Raw genomic sequence first — 16807 nt, 5'->3', positions numbered from 1 at the left:
GATCACAATTCAAACCTGATGAAAAGATAGGTTTGCCAAGCAAATTTATGATGTCAGCAATGTGCTTATAAAGCTTTTGTTAAGCACCTCCTCAGTGTTATTAAGCATTAGTCTTATGCTAGAGCATTAACTCTTTTACACCTAGCCTGAGTGGAATTTTACACCTGCTAATACCTGGCCAGCATTCACCTGAGCTAAAATCCTGAGAATACAGTTTTAACACTGCCTGTTAACAAATGTATATATCTAAAAAGACTCTAAAAGTTACAAAAAAAATTAAAATATGAAAGTTATTCAGCACACACTCCTATTTGCAATGATGATATTAATATCAGCCAGACATATTCATTTTATATTGAACAAGTAATCAGATAATATATACATTTCTTTACCATAATTATGCAAACAAGTATTAATATCTCTGGAACCATAGTGGAAAGACCTCAACTATCAGTGCGACTTTTGTTCATGCAAATGTGAACTTCATTTATCTGCAAAGCAGCTTTGCAGATTCTACTCCATTTTTGAGATATATGTATGATTATGAGCAGTATGTATAGTTGCCTATTTAATGGACAAATGAATGTCAATATCTGCAAGGCAATTCTAGTTGAACACCAACTATCAGTGCAAATTTTTTTTCAGCATAGGGTATTCTTTCATTTGACATCATGGCATATCATATAAACACATTCTTGTTCAAGTTACTAAGATAAATATTATTATTTGGTGTATACTCAAATAATAATATAACAAATTTTCTCTGGTACTGAGTAACCCATTTTTCTGTGGAGCCTTTCCTGACCCATATATTGACTAGGAATCTAAAATGTTGTTTCACACTGTGACCAGGTGAGTAATGCCTAAAATATTTATAGAAATACATGCATATATATGTATTTATTAATATACACATATCAATATCCGCAAAATTGTAGTAAGCAGACAGCAGGTATCAGTTGTAACTTTTGGTGCATTATGTAAGCTTCATCTGAGCATGCTGCAGTGGTATGGCGGTAGCGTTGTTACCTCACAGCAAGAGGTTCTCCCGTTCGATTCTCAGCGTGGCTTAGGAGTGCCTTTTGTGTCGAGTCTGCATGTCCTCCCCGCGTCTGGGTAGTGTTTGAAAGACATGCGTGCATAAATGGGTGTGCCTTCGTTGAAGGTTGGGCGTCGAGCTGGCACCTCGGCGTTTCATAAAAATCTACTGCCAATCATTAGCGGACTGGAGTTCCGCTGTGGCGACCCCTTACCAGGAAAAAGCTGAAAGACAAACAACAACATGTAAGCTTCATCTGATACCATTAAGCACCATATACACTCTATCTGTTTCAAGTTATTAGCAGGAACATTAATATGGTACATATTATGAATTTGGCATAAAAAGAAATTACATCTACTGGCATACTGACCACTGTTTTGGGTCAGCAGATTTGATTCCACAAGTTTAAAAAGTTATATCTCTGTGCGCGCGTGCACACACACACACACACACACACACACACACACACACACACACACACGCACACACAAAAATATAATACACACACACGCACGCACACACACACACACACACACACACACACACACATATATATATATATATATATATATATATAGGCTTACTATGGAAATGTCTAACACTAAATGCTCGAACATGAATTGGTTAAAATCACTATCTGCAGGAATTAAAAAGTTGAAAATGTTTTAGTTGAATAATGTTGAATTGCCCATTTCTCCACTGTAGTACAATCTCGGAGTTGGTATATATAAGTAGGGGGGTGCGGGGGGCTGTGCCCCCCTGCAAAATAGTAGAGATTAGCTAATTGTTTTGTCAATTAAATGATTTTCGACATTTTTCACTTTCAATGTTTTGACTTTTTGACATTATATTTCTATCAAATGACAATTAGACCATATTACATTCAACATTTTTATAGTAAACCTGTAGATACATATATATATATATATATATATATATATATATATATATATATATATATATATATATATATATATATATATATATATATATATATATATATTTCTTGTGCACACACACACAAGAATATATGTATGTACACAGACTATAATACACACACACACACACACACACACACACACACACATACATATATATATATATATATATATATATATATATATATATATATATATATATATATATATATATGTGTGTGTGTGTGTGTGTATGGGTTTACTGATAAATAGAAAATGACCCAAATATTAAGTTTTGTAAAGCTTACCACAAAAACATTGATTTTGCAAACTCTGACAAACTACTACACATGCAACAAGCAAGAAATCTTGGCACATGACTACGAAATCACAGTCTGAGGGAAAAGGGAAATTTTCCTGCCCCGAGAAATGTGCATACCCGTCGACTATCTGTGCAGCTGACTAAATGCATATTTACACATATTCACTTAAATTACTAAAGCATGCAAACACATATATGCATATTCACCTAAAATAATAATACAACAGGTTTTACATCGGCAATTTTTTTCTGATCAGTAAGAGTTATGAAACTCTAATTTATGCCATTATTGAAGGACTCCTTAGTAATTTACCAAACAATCAAATATTTTACCATAGACAAAGCAAAAACATAATATAAAAATCAGGGACATTATGCAGAATCAGGGACAGTTGAGAGGTACACACACACATATACCTAGAGGTTATGATGTAGTTAGTTTCCTTATATGCTGTTTATTATAAGTAATGTACTGCTACCAATCTTCTTGCAATAAACAACATATAAAGAAGTTTAAAAGAAAGAAAGAAAACTTCTATTGTAAGACTAGTTTCCTTGTATCAGCTTATCAAAAGTCACATTACTTGCTGGCTGCAGATCCAATGCAGAAATAGCAAATCTTTCATTTTGCTAATGTTCATGCAATTACCTGAAATGGCATATCCTTGCTAATGTTCATGCAATTGCCTGAAATGACATATCCTTTCTTCTTCTGCTGATGTGCATACGTTTTTATTAGATTTCAAGTGTAAAAAATTAAGAAGTAATAAAGAAATCACAGGGAACTCTACAAGCTCTGCCAACAATGTGTCATTCCTTGGGTGTTAAATCTGTCCAGTAGTTAAATGAGCAGCACAGAAACATCAACATTCAAGTGGAAGTTGATGCATAATATCAGATGTCTGTTAGGTCATATCAGTTAAACAGAAAAAAATGTTCACATCCTCTGAGAAAGAATGGGAAGATGCTATTTTTTTATGTAAAACTGTAATCGTATTTGTTTTTGTGTGTACATTGCAGTTTTTTATTAAAATTTTTAATGAAACTAATATATTCTAGTTACTTGAAGCTGCAGATGCAGAATCAATGGACTTAGTGACCCTGGTTATGCATAACTGACAAAATAAAGGAGCATTAACAGCTTAAATGTTAGAACACATAGCTGGTCTGTAGGTGTGATACTCAGTGGTCATTTTGTACTAGTAACAGCTGCAGGCATCACTCGTACAATTCCAGAAAGGCTGCAAGAGGTACAAGCGAGTTAACAGTGTACAGTGTGACTACAACATAAGAGCAGCAGGAAGCCATCAAATACTTTATTCAGACTTTTTTTAAAATCTACATGTTTACTGGCTTCCAGATGCTCTTCTTGGATGGTTATAATCTGTGTGGTAGCAGTTAGTATCTTATGACTTTTGAAGTTGTAAAACACTTACCACTACTACACAGTTTTTCTTTTGTTTTTTGTTTTTTTTTCTCTCTCTAACTTTAGTAGTGCATTGGAGCAGGTAAACCTCCATGCACTACAAAAAATTATGATCAGGTCTCATTGATTATAACACAGGATATTATATTTCATTGCCGTGGATATCAAGATTCACTTTGAGAGGGAATTTCTTGACATCTATATCTCAAACACATAACCTATTTATTATGTTGGGAGACCTGCTCATAATCCTTTATGTATGAAGTATAATTAGAAACAAAGATCAGGTGCTACTTAAACCTCTTCATAAAGAACAGATGCACTTAGCCCTAAAACATTAGCTCAGGTCTTTTATTAATTACTTGCTGACTGTTGAGAGAAACCATATGATGTTTCTAATAATGCATCAGTAATGTTTATGACAAACTTGGAACTTGGTTTACTACTTTATTTATTGTATGTGTGTGTGTGTGTGTGTGTGTGTGTGTGTGTGTGTGTGTGTGTGTGGTTTGTGTGTATGTATGGGGAAGATGGTTAACTTAGCTTGGATGCACTGTTTAGGAGAATCATCTCAATTAAGTGGTGATGGTTACACACAAGGTGAGTTGTGCCAGAATAACAAAAGCAGCATTACAAATTCCCAGAGATATTAAACAGCCACTTTTAAGTGACATCTACCAGAGACAATCATAAGGCCTTCTTCACATATGTCTGTAATCTCAAAGGTAGCACCCAGATCTGTTTAGAACTGGTGATTAAGGACACCACATATACAAATGTCATAGATATAGCAAACTTGCTGGCTGACAGATTCACCAAAATTTTTACCCTTTTGTCCCTCCCATTAGTAAATCAGGACATTCCCAGTACCTGCCCCCTTCCCCTTATATCTAGGGATCAGGTCATCACTGCTTTCTCAAAGGCAAAAAATACAGCCTCCATGAAATCTGATAACATCCCAGGCTGCATCCTACATGAACTCGGGCAGGAACTTGCAGTATCATTAGGCACCCTAGTCAACCATAGCCTGAGCACTGGTTTTGTCCCAGCTGAGTGGAGGACAGCCACTGTCATCCCGTTACACAAAGGTGGAGCATCCACTGATCTGGGAAATGATATACCCATCAGCCTAACTAGCCTGATCTGCAAGGCCATGAAATGGATTATAATGTTCCTCATTAACAAGGACACTGGCAACTTCCAAGCACTCAATCCCACACAGTTTGACTTCATCAAGGGGAGGTCATGTCTGTTAAATTTGGTCGACTTTTTTGAGACAGTCACCAAAGCCATGGATGAGGGGAAGACAGTGCATACCGCCTACCTTGACCTGACCAAAACCTTGGACACTATTCCCCACTAGGACATAATAGAAACTTTCTCAACTAGGCACCAGTCCATATGTTACCAGATGGGTAGCCAACTGATAGAACCCCCTAGTAAAAATAGGGGAAGCTACCTCAAGCAGTAGACCCGTATCGATTGGCGTACCCCAGAGTTTGGTCTTGGGGCATCTGTTATTTTGGATATACTTTTCTGAGGTACAGGCCAAAACCAGTGGGCTATGGTTGACCAGGTTTGTAGATGACTGCAAGTTGGGAGCTGTCATCAATTCCACTAGCAACATGGACATCCTCCAAGAAGCTCTCACCCGAACAACTGAGTGGTGCCAGAAACATGGCCTCAAGCTGAATACAAAAAAAATGCATCATCATCCCCTTTGGGGAGAGAGATGTCCCCATAAATTATCGGATTAATAACGTTCTAAGCACGCAGTTAGTCATGAGGGATTTGGGCACCCAGATTGACAGCAGCCTGACTTTTAACCACCATGTTGCTTCCATTATACAGAAAGCTTTCTACATGGCCTACTTCATAAGTATGGGTATCTCATCCAGGGACAAGGAGGTCATAACAGCCCTGTATTCTTCCCTTATAAGGCCCATTATTGAGTATAATGCCCCATTCAGCATGTAGTTCGCAAAGCACATGCAGCAGCTTGAGAGACCACAGAGGTTCCTCACAAGGAGAATCCAGGTTCTCAAAAATCTACTATACACAGATAGGCTAAAAGCCCTTTCCCTCTACTCTGTTTCATACAGACTCTTCAGAGGTGACCTCTGTCTGGCATACAAGGTGATTCCAGACCCCACCTTGATGGGACTGCTGCATATCCATAAGTCAAGCTCCACTCAAGTAACCCACCCACGTGGCCTCAAACCGGTCTGTGACATAAATAGGAGTTGCTGGTGGGACAGATTTGGGTCCCAGAGACTCCCCATCTATGGAGTAGACTCCCTCTCCACATCGAGCTGAATACCTCTTTATCCCTTTTTAATCGCAGTCTGGATAGCTGGATGGGAAATAGAAAATGCACCCCTGGGATTCCATCCATGCCCCCGCTGGACAGGGGCATCAGGTGCTGATTTGTCTATGCATGGGTTAAGCTCTTGGCTAGGCTTATAAGGGCCTCAGGGCCAACAGCCTAGTAACTTCCTATGATCCTATGAAATCTAAATAAAATGCTAATCAGCCCCTTCTTTATGCTGATGAGATCCAGTTTCAAATGATTTAAAATCTAAATGTTCCTCTGGAATTGCAGACTAATAAATGCACAGTCATATACAGAAACAAGATTTCAGTTCAACAATTATTCTGTTTTTGGTGAAGGTATGTTTGTTTTTATCTGGCTATTTATCTGTAGAAGTTCGGAAGTATGAAAACACATCCTTTGGTTCGCCATTTTATGTGTTTATTTATGTTGAAATAAATAAAAATAAAACCAAGGTGATATAATACATTTATTCTTACTTTGCTTCCAGAATTCGTAGAAACAGTATGAAGATCTTTGAACCCCCTAAACATATTGGTCGCTACAAGATGATTAGACATACACGTGACAAGGGTAACGAGAAAAACCCAGAAAGGTAGCTTTTCGTATTTACACTTCACAATAGTTCAAAATATAAAATACATATTAATTACACATAATTACTGTTCTAAAATATAAAATACACATTAATTACACATAATTGCTGTTATTCTATTTGCTTTTTCTTTCTAGTTTCATAAAAGGCATGCGATATCTCATTGCTGGCTGTCATTTTGGCCTGTTTTGGCCATACTCAGACAGGTTCTACCTCTAAAATAGTTTTACATGCTGTATGCAAACTACTTAGGCCACGATTTTAAATTAAATAGCAAAGGAACAATTTGTAATTTGTGGGAAAGTCACAGTAAGTGTTTTGCTTTCAGCACTTTTAAAATGATTATTTATTTGGAAATAAAATTTGCATAATCATAGTTTTCATTTGTTTGTAATGTTTTGGTTTTTGTTGTCATCAGCAAGTCGTTAACTGCAGGAATGATAGTCCTCATAGTTCTGCATGTAGGTGTAAAAAAACAGACTGTGGGTCTAAGAGGACATAGGACATGAGAAATCAAGACAGGTGCTCTTAAGCTACCCTTTCTATAACCTACTCAGTAATCAGGAGATTAGAAATGGGGTAGTAAATTTCCTAGTAGACATCAGACAATATTTTTTATGACTGGTGTGATCATAACCTCTTGTAACACAGGTGAACATACCCTTATCTTCAGTGATGGCATATCAATCTGTTAAACATCTGGCATTAGTAACTCAAGGCTGGTGATTATCAACTTCTTAGTGCAAAGCTGTAAGTCACATCAAGTAGTATACATGGGTAAAACAGTCTTTGTGATCTTTTATTACTCAACATAACTAAATTCTGCCCAACATAAGTTTTGTAGATCAGTAAATGAATTGCTCCATTGATGTATGAGTGGATCAGTGGAGAAGGACTGCATAATCACGAACAGATTTTCTTTGAACAATCCTGCGATTACCTCACATTTCTCTGAGGATAAAGCAACAAGATCTACTGGACATAATCTATGCTTCCTTACATAAGATCTCCATCTGGTATACAACATAGTGTAACTCAAGACAAGCTTATCTGCAAGCAGGCATGTACTATGTCTTATGTGTTCCAACCTCAACCCTGCATACTTATGGATCTAATGTCATTGCCTTTCCATGGCTCAATCCATGTGGTAGACCTGGGCTATACAAAAAACTTGGGTGAGAATATCGAGCATCAGTCATGGCCTTTATTGAATCTAGATCACCTGCACTGTCCTCCTATAAGATCTGATCCAGTAACAAAGCACACAGTTTTTGAGATTGCAGCCTGTAAGCTTCATACACATGGCGATAACTGGGGAAATCAAGCTTGAAATGTAGCAAGTAGCGGTCTGATCAGGAGGCAAGTAGGAACTGCTCTTCTACATCTGAGCTAAACAACAGTCTCTGATGCATTATCACAAGCTGGAATAGGAACAACGGGTTCTCTCATGGAGAAAGGGGTTGAATGAGCAGATAAAGGTAGTTGGACAGCTACCAGAAAGGATTTGGTATGCAGGGAGTTTAAGAGCCTAAACTTAAGCCTAAGAAATGTTATTTCCTTTTTTAAATGTCTCCAAATGTTTTGGGGGTGGATTCCTATTCTGAGTCAGAATGCAATTAAACTTTATGAAAAATAGTATTGCTTCAACCTTTGATGTTTGCCAAAAGTATCCTTCTCTGCATCTGGAGTGTACACAGAACTGCTTCTTCCTCCAGTTCCTATAGAGTTACATGTACTGATAGCATATTCTAGTGCACTTGAAATGTCTTTTTTTATTACCCCACCAAACTGAACACCAGTTCTGAGCTGCAAGGTCAAGACCCCCTCTTCTTAAAGATGAAAGGCTAAAATCCAATTGGTCTGCAATTACTTTTTCCTCCTTTAAAGTAAGACCATCTACCTGTTTGTGAAAAGTCTATAATGGCTACTTCATGTCTTTAATTCTGTTACACTTACTATTTGAACTTGCCTTCTGGAGAATACACACTGAAAGACACCATAATCGATTATGTGTTAACACATCACTTAGAAGAGGCCTTTATACTTAAAGGACAGATTAAGAAAGGTAGTTTTGCTTGGCTGCATTTGATAAAATGTCATTTAATCAATTAATTCTCAGCAAAAACAACTTATCCATTATGGTGTGATATTTATCTTTCATGTCTTTGGTTCCTTGTCCATTGCTATCTGGCACAGATTTGCACGTAGGCCACAGCTAGGCCAGTCATTTGTTATAATGCATTATTTGTACTACATTTCCATATCATGACCACATATTGAGTGTCTTTCCCCTGTAGTTGTAGTGTTTTGTGTCACTGTAATTTAGAAATGATTGTTAATTTGTGTTCCTTTTCTTTGTTGCATACTTTAGTGTGTATACGTCATTGTGAAATGAGTGGAATTATGATTTTCACCTTATTTACACTGTCTTCATAAACACTGGACACATTGTACTATGTATTGCTACTGTTCTGTACCTCTTTGGTTAATTATGTGTTTGCATTTTACCACTAGACCTATCTTTTGACATGCCATCCTCCTTATCCTGCTGTGATCCCCTCACTATCATGTGATGGACATTAGTACTCAGTGCTAACCTACACTCAAACTTGCAGTTTGTAGTGGTTCTCCCTGTAACAAAATCTTCTTTGTGGACATGCTACCGTGGATAATGTATATATCAGTTTGCCCTGCATGGTATATAATATTACCAGTGATGATAACCACAGATGTGACATGTCTTCATCACACCTTAGAAGTGATATTGGACAGTATTTTTTCATATATATATATATATATATATATATATATATATATATATATATATATATATATATATATATATAACACACACACACACACACACACACACACACACATATATATATATATATATATATATATATATATGGATATATATATATATATATATATATATATATATATATATATATATATATATATATATATGATGCATTTGATCTTAGTCATTTGTGACTCTCCACGAGTATTGTATTATTTTTATCCTTGCAGATACTCAGTCTTACTGGAACATTACTATTAGATTGTTTGATGTGTGTTCTCTGCATATTAGCTTTGTATTTCTGTACTTATATGTAGCAGAAATGCCCATTATTGTATTTGGGTAAGTTGTATTGTGGATATTTTGAGGAAGTGCCCTCCTGTCTTCATTTGGTCATGAAAATAGATACATGCTTTTCTGTTTGTTCAAGAAGCTTTGATTACTCTGACCTTGTTCCAATAGCACACTTGAGATGAGGGGTATTCTTGACTGCTCTTCCGACTGTTGCTGCCTTTATGCCCTGCTTCCAGTGGTGCTTTTTCCTCTGTGGAGTAATGTGTTTAGCTATGACATATTTATCTCATTGCCTACACCTGCTCTTAGTGTAGTTCAGTTCATGCGTGGTGTTTTCCTTCACAAGGTCACACCTTTGCAGTCTGCTACCTATGGTGCATATTTACAGTACACATCCTTTTCATGGAACACACTTTAGTGCACATTTGGTTCTCCTGTAGCACTTCTGTTGTGCATGGTTGTGGTACATGCAGTTTCAGAGCCCTGCCTGAGCACCTTTTGTCTTGACTGTTCTTACCACAGTATTCATCTCTGTTTGTCACTGCTGTCTACAGCATGTGTAGATGTTGCCTTACTTGCATGCATTGGCTATGGAGCTAAAGTGTGACATATTTATCTCATTGTGTACATCTGCTCTTAGTGTGGTTCATTTCTGCACATGGTGTTGTTATTCATAATATGAATATAACAGTTTTGTTTATAACCCCTCTGTCCTAAACCCTAGTATGTTATTCTGTGGGTACATGCATTTGCCTCATAGACCTAGCATTATCTTTATATGCATTTGCAGATATAGTGTTGTTCCCTTTTATTTTTTAAATTCCATTGACTGAATTCTGCAAAACAGTGAGTCAGTAAAGTGCGTTGCAACCTGTTACCTTGCTGGCACATGGTTGTCAAGCTAAACACACAATGTGCTGCTGATGATGTTTTTTTTTCTTTTATTCTTTCTTGTCTTCTAGCCTGCTTTGCTGTTCCTGTTCTCTAATTAGCAGAAATATGCTTAATATCAGATGTGACGAAACACAGTCTTGATAAACATTTACATTCTGGGCCACTCACACTCTTGAAAGCACTATGAACAGCAGCATATTCTCTGTGATTTGATATATTTCTCACTGAGAAATACCTTTCTGAATATGTCCTTGCTATATTAGGCACACTTTTACATTATAATGGATGCCACAAAATATTGAACTATGTGCCATTCCTCTCACAAAGATGTAAATTCAGAAAATATAACGCATTTCAGGAAAGATACTTCAGCTTCACTGTTAATATTCTGCACATAGTCTGATAAGCAGTAGTTAATCTTCTACTAAGATGAAAACTACAGGCCAGTTTAATTATTTACTACATCTATTCATATTCCGAAGACACAACTGCAACCTTGGAAAAGTTGGAATACAAGACTATAAATGCTCATAATAGAATCTAAGTCCAGGACTGTGATACATTTGGTATTCCTCTTCTGTGAGGTACAATAATTTTGGAATTAGCATATATAAGTGGCAAGAATGTGGAAGGCACAGGCCACAATATTGGCAGTATAGCAGGAAGAAGCCCCTTGCAAAAACACTTTAAAGATTTTACAATGATTTCCAAAATTTTCTGTATTTACGCTGAGGTTATAAGTTATGTGAGTGGTAATTTGACATTGTTTAGGCAGTTCAGCTGTTTTACTGTTATACTGACTACACGTTTCCTTTCTAACCGACATCCTGTAGAGTTATAAGTAACAGTTAGTGTCAGCCATCAGGAAATGTGAAAAGCATGGAGTTCCCCCTTCAAATAATGCAAGCTTATGCCATGCAACTCATGTAGACAAAACAGACACTTATCTCTAAGAAAGTATAATAGAAAGCACAGAATCAATAATTCACACCTTAATATGATAATTATTAGCTTTGAATAAATATTTCAACTTTCAGCATGTTGTATTTAGTTGGAGATTGTCCCCCAAATATTTCTTAGTGAAATTGATTATTAGGACTGAGACATTCTGTACTGACCATCGGTATTCTACCAGTATTGGTTATTTCAGCATCTGTTCTCATTTCAGGATTGTTTTCTGCATCATATCACATGTTCCTGTCAACACATGTCAACATGTACTACTAAACGCATAACATTTGTTTTCAACAGTAAAAACGGTGAACCAAAAACATAAGCACTTTTCTTACTTTTTTAATTAGCTTTTCTTAACTGGGGTAGTCCCACTAGGAACGACCTATTAGGAAAACTTGAGTTGATATCCAGACAGACTAGGGAAAGTTGATCAGGATAGATGGGGAATTCTCTTTATATTGATAAATGCTGTAGGGAACTTTTATACCTCAGTTACCAACATTTTAGGTAGTTAGAACCATGCTTTAGTGTCTCATCTAAAGCAGGGCACCTGAGCTGTGGACCATCCCCCTCAGCTGTACTAAAACATTGTCAGTCGTACCGCTCAACCTCTGAGCATTAAAAATGTTAGTAGAGGGTTAGAAAGAGGAGCCCTTTCTCATTTTTCACAATAGAGGGTCTTTATATACTGATCCCTATCTTGGTAGTGGTATTGAATCTTTGCTGAGGCATATTTTATGTATTTAGTAAAGTAGAGACCCATAAACAGATCTGGCTTTAAGAGGAAAATCATAAATCTAGAAGGAAGAAAGATACATTTTAGGGCAAAAGTCATGTTGTCAAAACTGGCAAGTGAATCCAAGCAGTTAGTGTAGGAATAGAACCCATGGTTTTCTGATGTTCCCAGTATCAAAGATAAGTATTCTGCCTGCTAATAATGCTGTTACAGCTAGCTCGCAAATTGCTAGTAATCAGTTAATAGTAAATTGTATGGAAAACAGCTTTAATCTGACTCAGATAATTGCCCAGGAAGAGCTTTAACCCTAATTAAAAAACACCCAGAATTCTTCAGCAAAATAAATCTGATGTCATAAATCCATGCAGTGCGCCTAAATCTTAGCTGTTGAGTGACATGTCAGTAACCATCTTTAACAAACTGAAAGTGCAAAAATCATGAAAGCTCCAGGAGGAAGAAGCTGTAACTGATGAGGACAATAGCACCACCTTGTGGTAATCTACTTGTTTACTGGAGTGTGTTAAGTATCAATCTGCATTTTTGATTAAATTTCTTAACCTGATGAGTGAAGTGGCTCAAGGGCCTTTTTCAGCTATTGTCAAGACAGCAATGGCGTATAAAGACAGATTAAATGAAATACAGTGCATATTCTATGGTATTATATGCTGAGAAATTTGACTGTATATCAGGTCTGAGGGCAGAAATTATACACAAAGGCATATAGATTATTACAAATGCCTAGCATATAAAAACATGCATACTGTTGTATAACACCATAAAAGAGGCAATGAAGTGTAGTACTGGTGCAATTCCAGTAACCAAAGAAACAATGTATAGTATTTGAGATGTTTCAAAAAAAATCTATAAATTAAATTTTAAAATTAGAGAAAGGAGGATATTAGAAATCAGTGAAAGAAATATTGACTTGTGAGACAGTATAAATGCCATCTTAGGTCTTCCCTGAAATGAGGCCAGTAGTCTAGTGGAACTAAACTCGTCAGCAAATGTCTAAAAACAATTATCAGGAAGTTGAAAGAATCAGAACAAGAAAGATACTGGGGGGTGGGGTGGTCAGTCAACTCAAATAGATGAATGTGCTGAACTCTTGAGTATTAGAATATCAACAGTACTGAGGTAAAATGTGTTTTTCAGTATTAGCATAGAACCAGGACTGAGGTAAAAGTGTTTCTCTGAGTATTATCATATCACCAGTACTGAGATAATAACTTGTCTCTGAGTATTAGCATATCACTAGTACTGAGGTAGTAAGTTAGGTTCATAGGTTTATAGGTGTGTACTAGGCTAATGGCCCTGGAGCCTTCACAAGCCTAGCCAATAAAAGTGCTCTGGCATCATGCCACCCAACATTAGCTCTCAGTGCCTCTATCCAGTAGCATCACTGGAGTGATCCCTGGGGTGAACTTTCTGTTGCTCATCCACTCGTTGAAATTTCTGTTGAAGAGGGCCTGTGAGGTGCTCTGCTTGACATGTATAGAAAGCCTATTCCAGAGCATGAGCAGTCTCTGGGTGATGAACCTGTTACTCCTACATGTTCTGTTGATTGTGGTAATGAGGTTGAGGTCTCTGGAGCATATGGTCTGGAGGGATTAGGATTTCTTTAGGTGTAGCATTTCTAGCAGGGCTGGGTCAAACGTGGCTTTGTAAGTCAAGCAGAGATTGCCTCTAAGTAGATGATAAGAGACAGAGAATAGCTGAAGTTTCTTGAGTTTATCCATGAAGGACATGTGTTTAAGGCCTAGGATCCTCTTCGTGAAGTACTTCTTTGGCCTCTCCAGCTGTTGCAGGTGTCTAGCGAGGTACATGTCAAATGAGGTATTATACTCAATGATTGGTCTAATGAGGGATGAATAGAGAGAAATGACGACCCCTTTCTTCCTGGATGCAAAACCCTTGGTTATGAGATGTGCCACATAGAAGGACTTTCTGACAACAGTGGCAATGTGGTGGTTGAAGGAGAGGTTGCTGTCAACCTGGGTGCCCAGATCTCTTATAACACCTTCAGTGTTCAGTGGGCTCCCATAAATGTGGTAATTAGTGGGAACTGAGTTTTTACCAAAGGGAATGACAATGCATTTTTTGGCGGTAAGCTTAAAGCCATGGCTCTGACACCATTCATTGGTCTCAGTGAGGCCTTTCTGTAGGACGTCTGCATCACTTGAGGAGTTAATAATGGCTCCCAGCTTTGCAGTTGTCTGCAAACCTGGTCAGCCAGCTCTGTTGGCCTGGACTTCTGAGAAGTAGATGCCAAACAGGAGAGGACCAAGGAACGATTCCTGTGGGACTCCACTCATGACTGGTTGGCAGTCTGACTTGGAATCCACTACTTTCACTCTGTGGGTCCTATCTGTGAGCCAGTTTGCAACCCACCTGGTGATATAGGGGTTGATGCCTAGTTTGGTGAGTTTATCAATAATACCTGAGTGATGAATGGTATCAAAGGACTTGGCCAGATCGAGGTAGGCTGTGTGCACTGCCTTACCCTCATCCACAGCCATGGTGACACAGGAGAACAGGCTGAAGACCTGTACATTGACTGGAGAGAAAGCACAACAGTTCAAGGAATTACTCAGGGCTCTAGTACCTTAAGAATAAGAGGAAACAGGTGGAGTTGAAGAAGAATTACAGCACCTGAAAACAGCATATTTAATGGCTACAGAACAGATATGAGGCCAAGCCAGGTATGGAAGGAAGGTACATAAGGAAAGCTGGTGGTGGAATGCAGAAGTCCAGGAAGTCATCAAAAAAAAGAAGAAGACTAGGAAAAAGTGGGAGATAGAAAAGACAGACCAGGCTAGGAAGGCATAGTGGCTGGCTAACAAAGAGGCAAAGAAAGGAGTTGCAAAAGCAAAGAACAGGATATCAGAGGCCCTTTACCAACTTCTGGAAAGTGACTCAGTGGATAGCACAAAGAAACTCTACCAGGTTGCACGGTAAAGACAGATTGATAAAGAAGATAGTCAGACACCCTTCATAAGGGATGCCAGCAACAGACTGCTCAGCAGTCCACGGGACATCAAAGGCAGATGGAAGGAGTACTTTCAGCAGCTTCTGAATGAAGAAAACTCCACAGAAGCTGTACTGCTTCAGACAACCTATTGCCTATGATGAGAGAAAAGGAGGAGCCTACCTTAGAAAAATAAGAACAGCACTAAGGAAAATGAAGTCAGGGAAAGCAGCAGGCACAGACGAGGTCACAGCAGATATGCTGTAGATGTTGGCTGAGATAAGGGTTAAATAGTTTCTGAGAGTACTCATAGCAGTATGGACAGAAAGACATGTCCCAGATGACTGGAGAATAAGTATACGAGTGCCCCAGTGTTCAAGAACAAAGGGGACATTCACAACTGTGAGCAGTGTAGAGGTATCAAACTCCTATAACACTGCATAAAGGTTCTGGACAGGGTAATTGATAAATGAATACACAGTGTAGTATAAAGTAAGATGAAAAATGAGCAGTTCAGATTCAGATCAGGATGCAGCACAACAGACCCAATATTTACAGTGAGACAGATTGTTGAAGAGAAGCTAGAGACGAGGAAAGAGTCCAACTGGGCATTCATAGACTTGACAAAAGCATATGACAAGATCCAAAAAAAAAGCTGATTTGGGCAGACCTGTGGTGGGTCAGAGTCCTAGAAACATTGGTGGAGTTAGTGCAAGCTATGTACAAGGACCCAGTGACTCAAGTACAGTGTTCAGTCTTGGGGAGGGGTTCCCAGTGGGAGTGGGTGTGCATCAGCATTCAGCTCTGAGTCAACTGCTGTTCATGCTGGTGATGGACTACATTAGCAAACAGGTCAGAGGGGACAGATCAACAAAGCTGCTGTACGCAGATGATGTGGAATTATAGGCAGACTCTGAGCAAAAACTTCAGAAAAGGTAGAGGAATGAAATGCAAAACTGAAGGCACATGGGATGAAACTGAGTACAGATACAACTGTAATGGCAACAAATGGGGAAAATCTGAAGAAGCTGAACACTGACATAGAAGGGAAAATAGTGGAACTGCTTAACAGCTTCAAGTATCCAGGAGGGATGGTTGAGGAGAAGGGAGGTCTGAATGAGGAGGTCAGAGTGTCAGAGGTAGTGTATGACACAAGAATGACAAAGAAGCTGAGAAGTAAGGTATACAAAACAGTGGTGTGACCAGTGCTGCTGTATGGTACAGAAACCTGGGCAGTAAAGGTAGTGCAATTGAGGAAGCTGGAGGTGATGGAGCAGAGTACCTGAGAAGAGTGGTAGGATGCACATTGTGGGGCAGACAAAGAAATGAGGACATAAGAGTAGAAGCCAAAGTAGCTCCAATTATAGAAAAGATCAAAGTGAACAGATTACAGTGGTTCAGGTACATGTGCAGGAAAATAGAAGACAATCTGGTGATCAAGATTTGGGACAGACAGGAAGAAGACAAGAGGAAATTAGGGCATCCAGCAAAGAGGTTGATGGACTGTGTGAGAGAAGTCCTGTGACA

The 16807-nt window shown here is 38.2% G+C and overlaps 1 protein-coding gene across 1 annotated transcript in view; it reads left to right on the top strand.

Moving 5' to 3' along the window:
- The window catches only part of LOC122808058 (beta-1,4-galactosyltransferase 3-like), a 213210-nt gene that overhangs the window by 156447 nt on the left and 39956 nt on the right, over window positions 1-16807 (top strand). The window contains exon 5 of the mRNA XM_044079041.1: window positions 6530-6634. Coding sequence (XP_043934976.1) covers window positions 6530-6634 — 105 coding nt within the window. The remainder of the gene's footprint in view (window positions 1-6529; window positions 6635-16807) is intronic.

Source organism: Protopterus annectens, chromosome 8.part0 (genome assembly GCF_019279795.1).
Source record: "Protopterus annectens isolate FY-2018-M chromosome 8.part0, PAN1.0, whole genome shotgun sequence".
In the NCBI taxonomy this organism is placed as follows: Eukaryota; Metazoa; Chordata; order Ceratodontiformes; family Protopteridae; genus Protopterus; species Protopterus annectens.
Note: the sequence above shows the minus strand (reverse complement) of the source record. Positions and strands in the feature narration are given on the sequence as shown.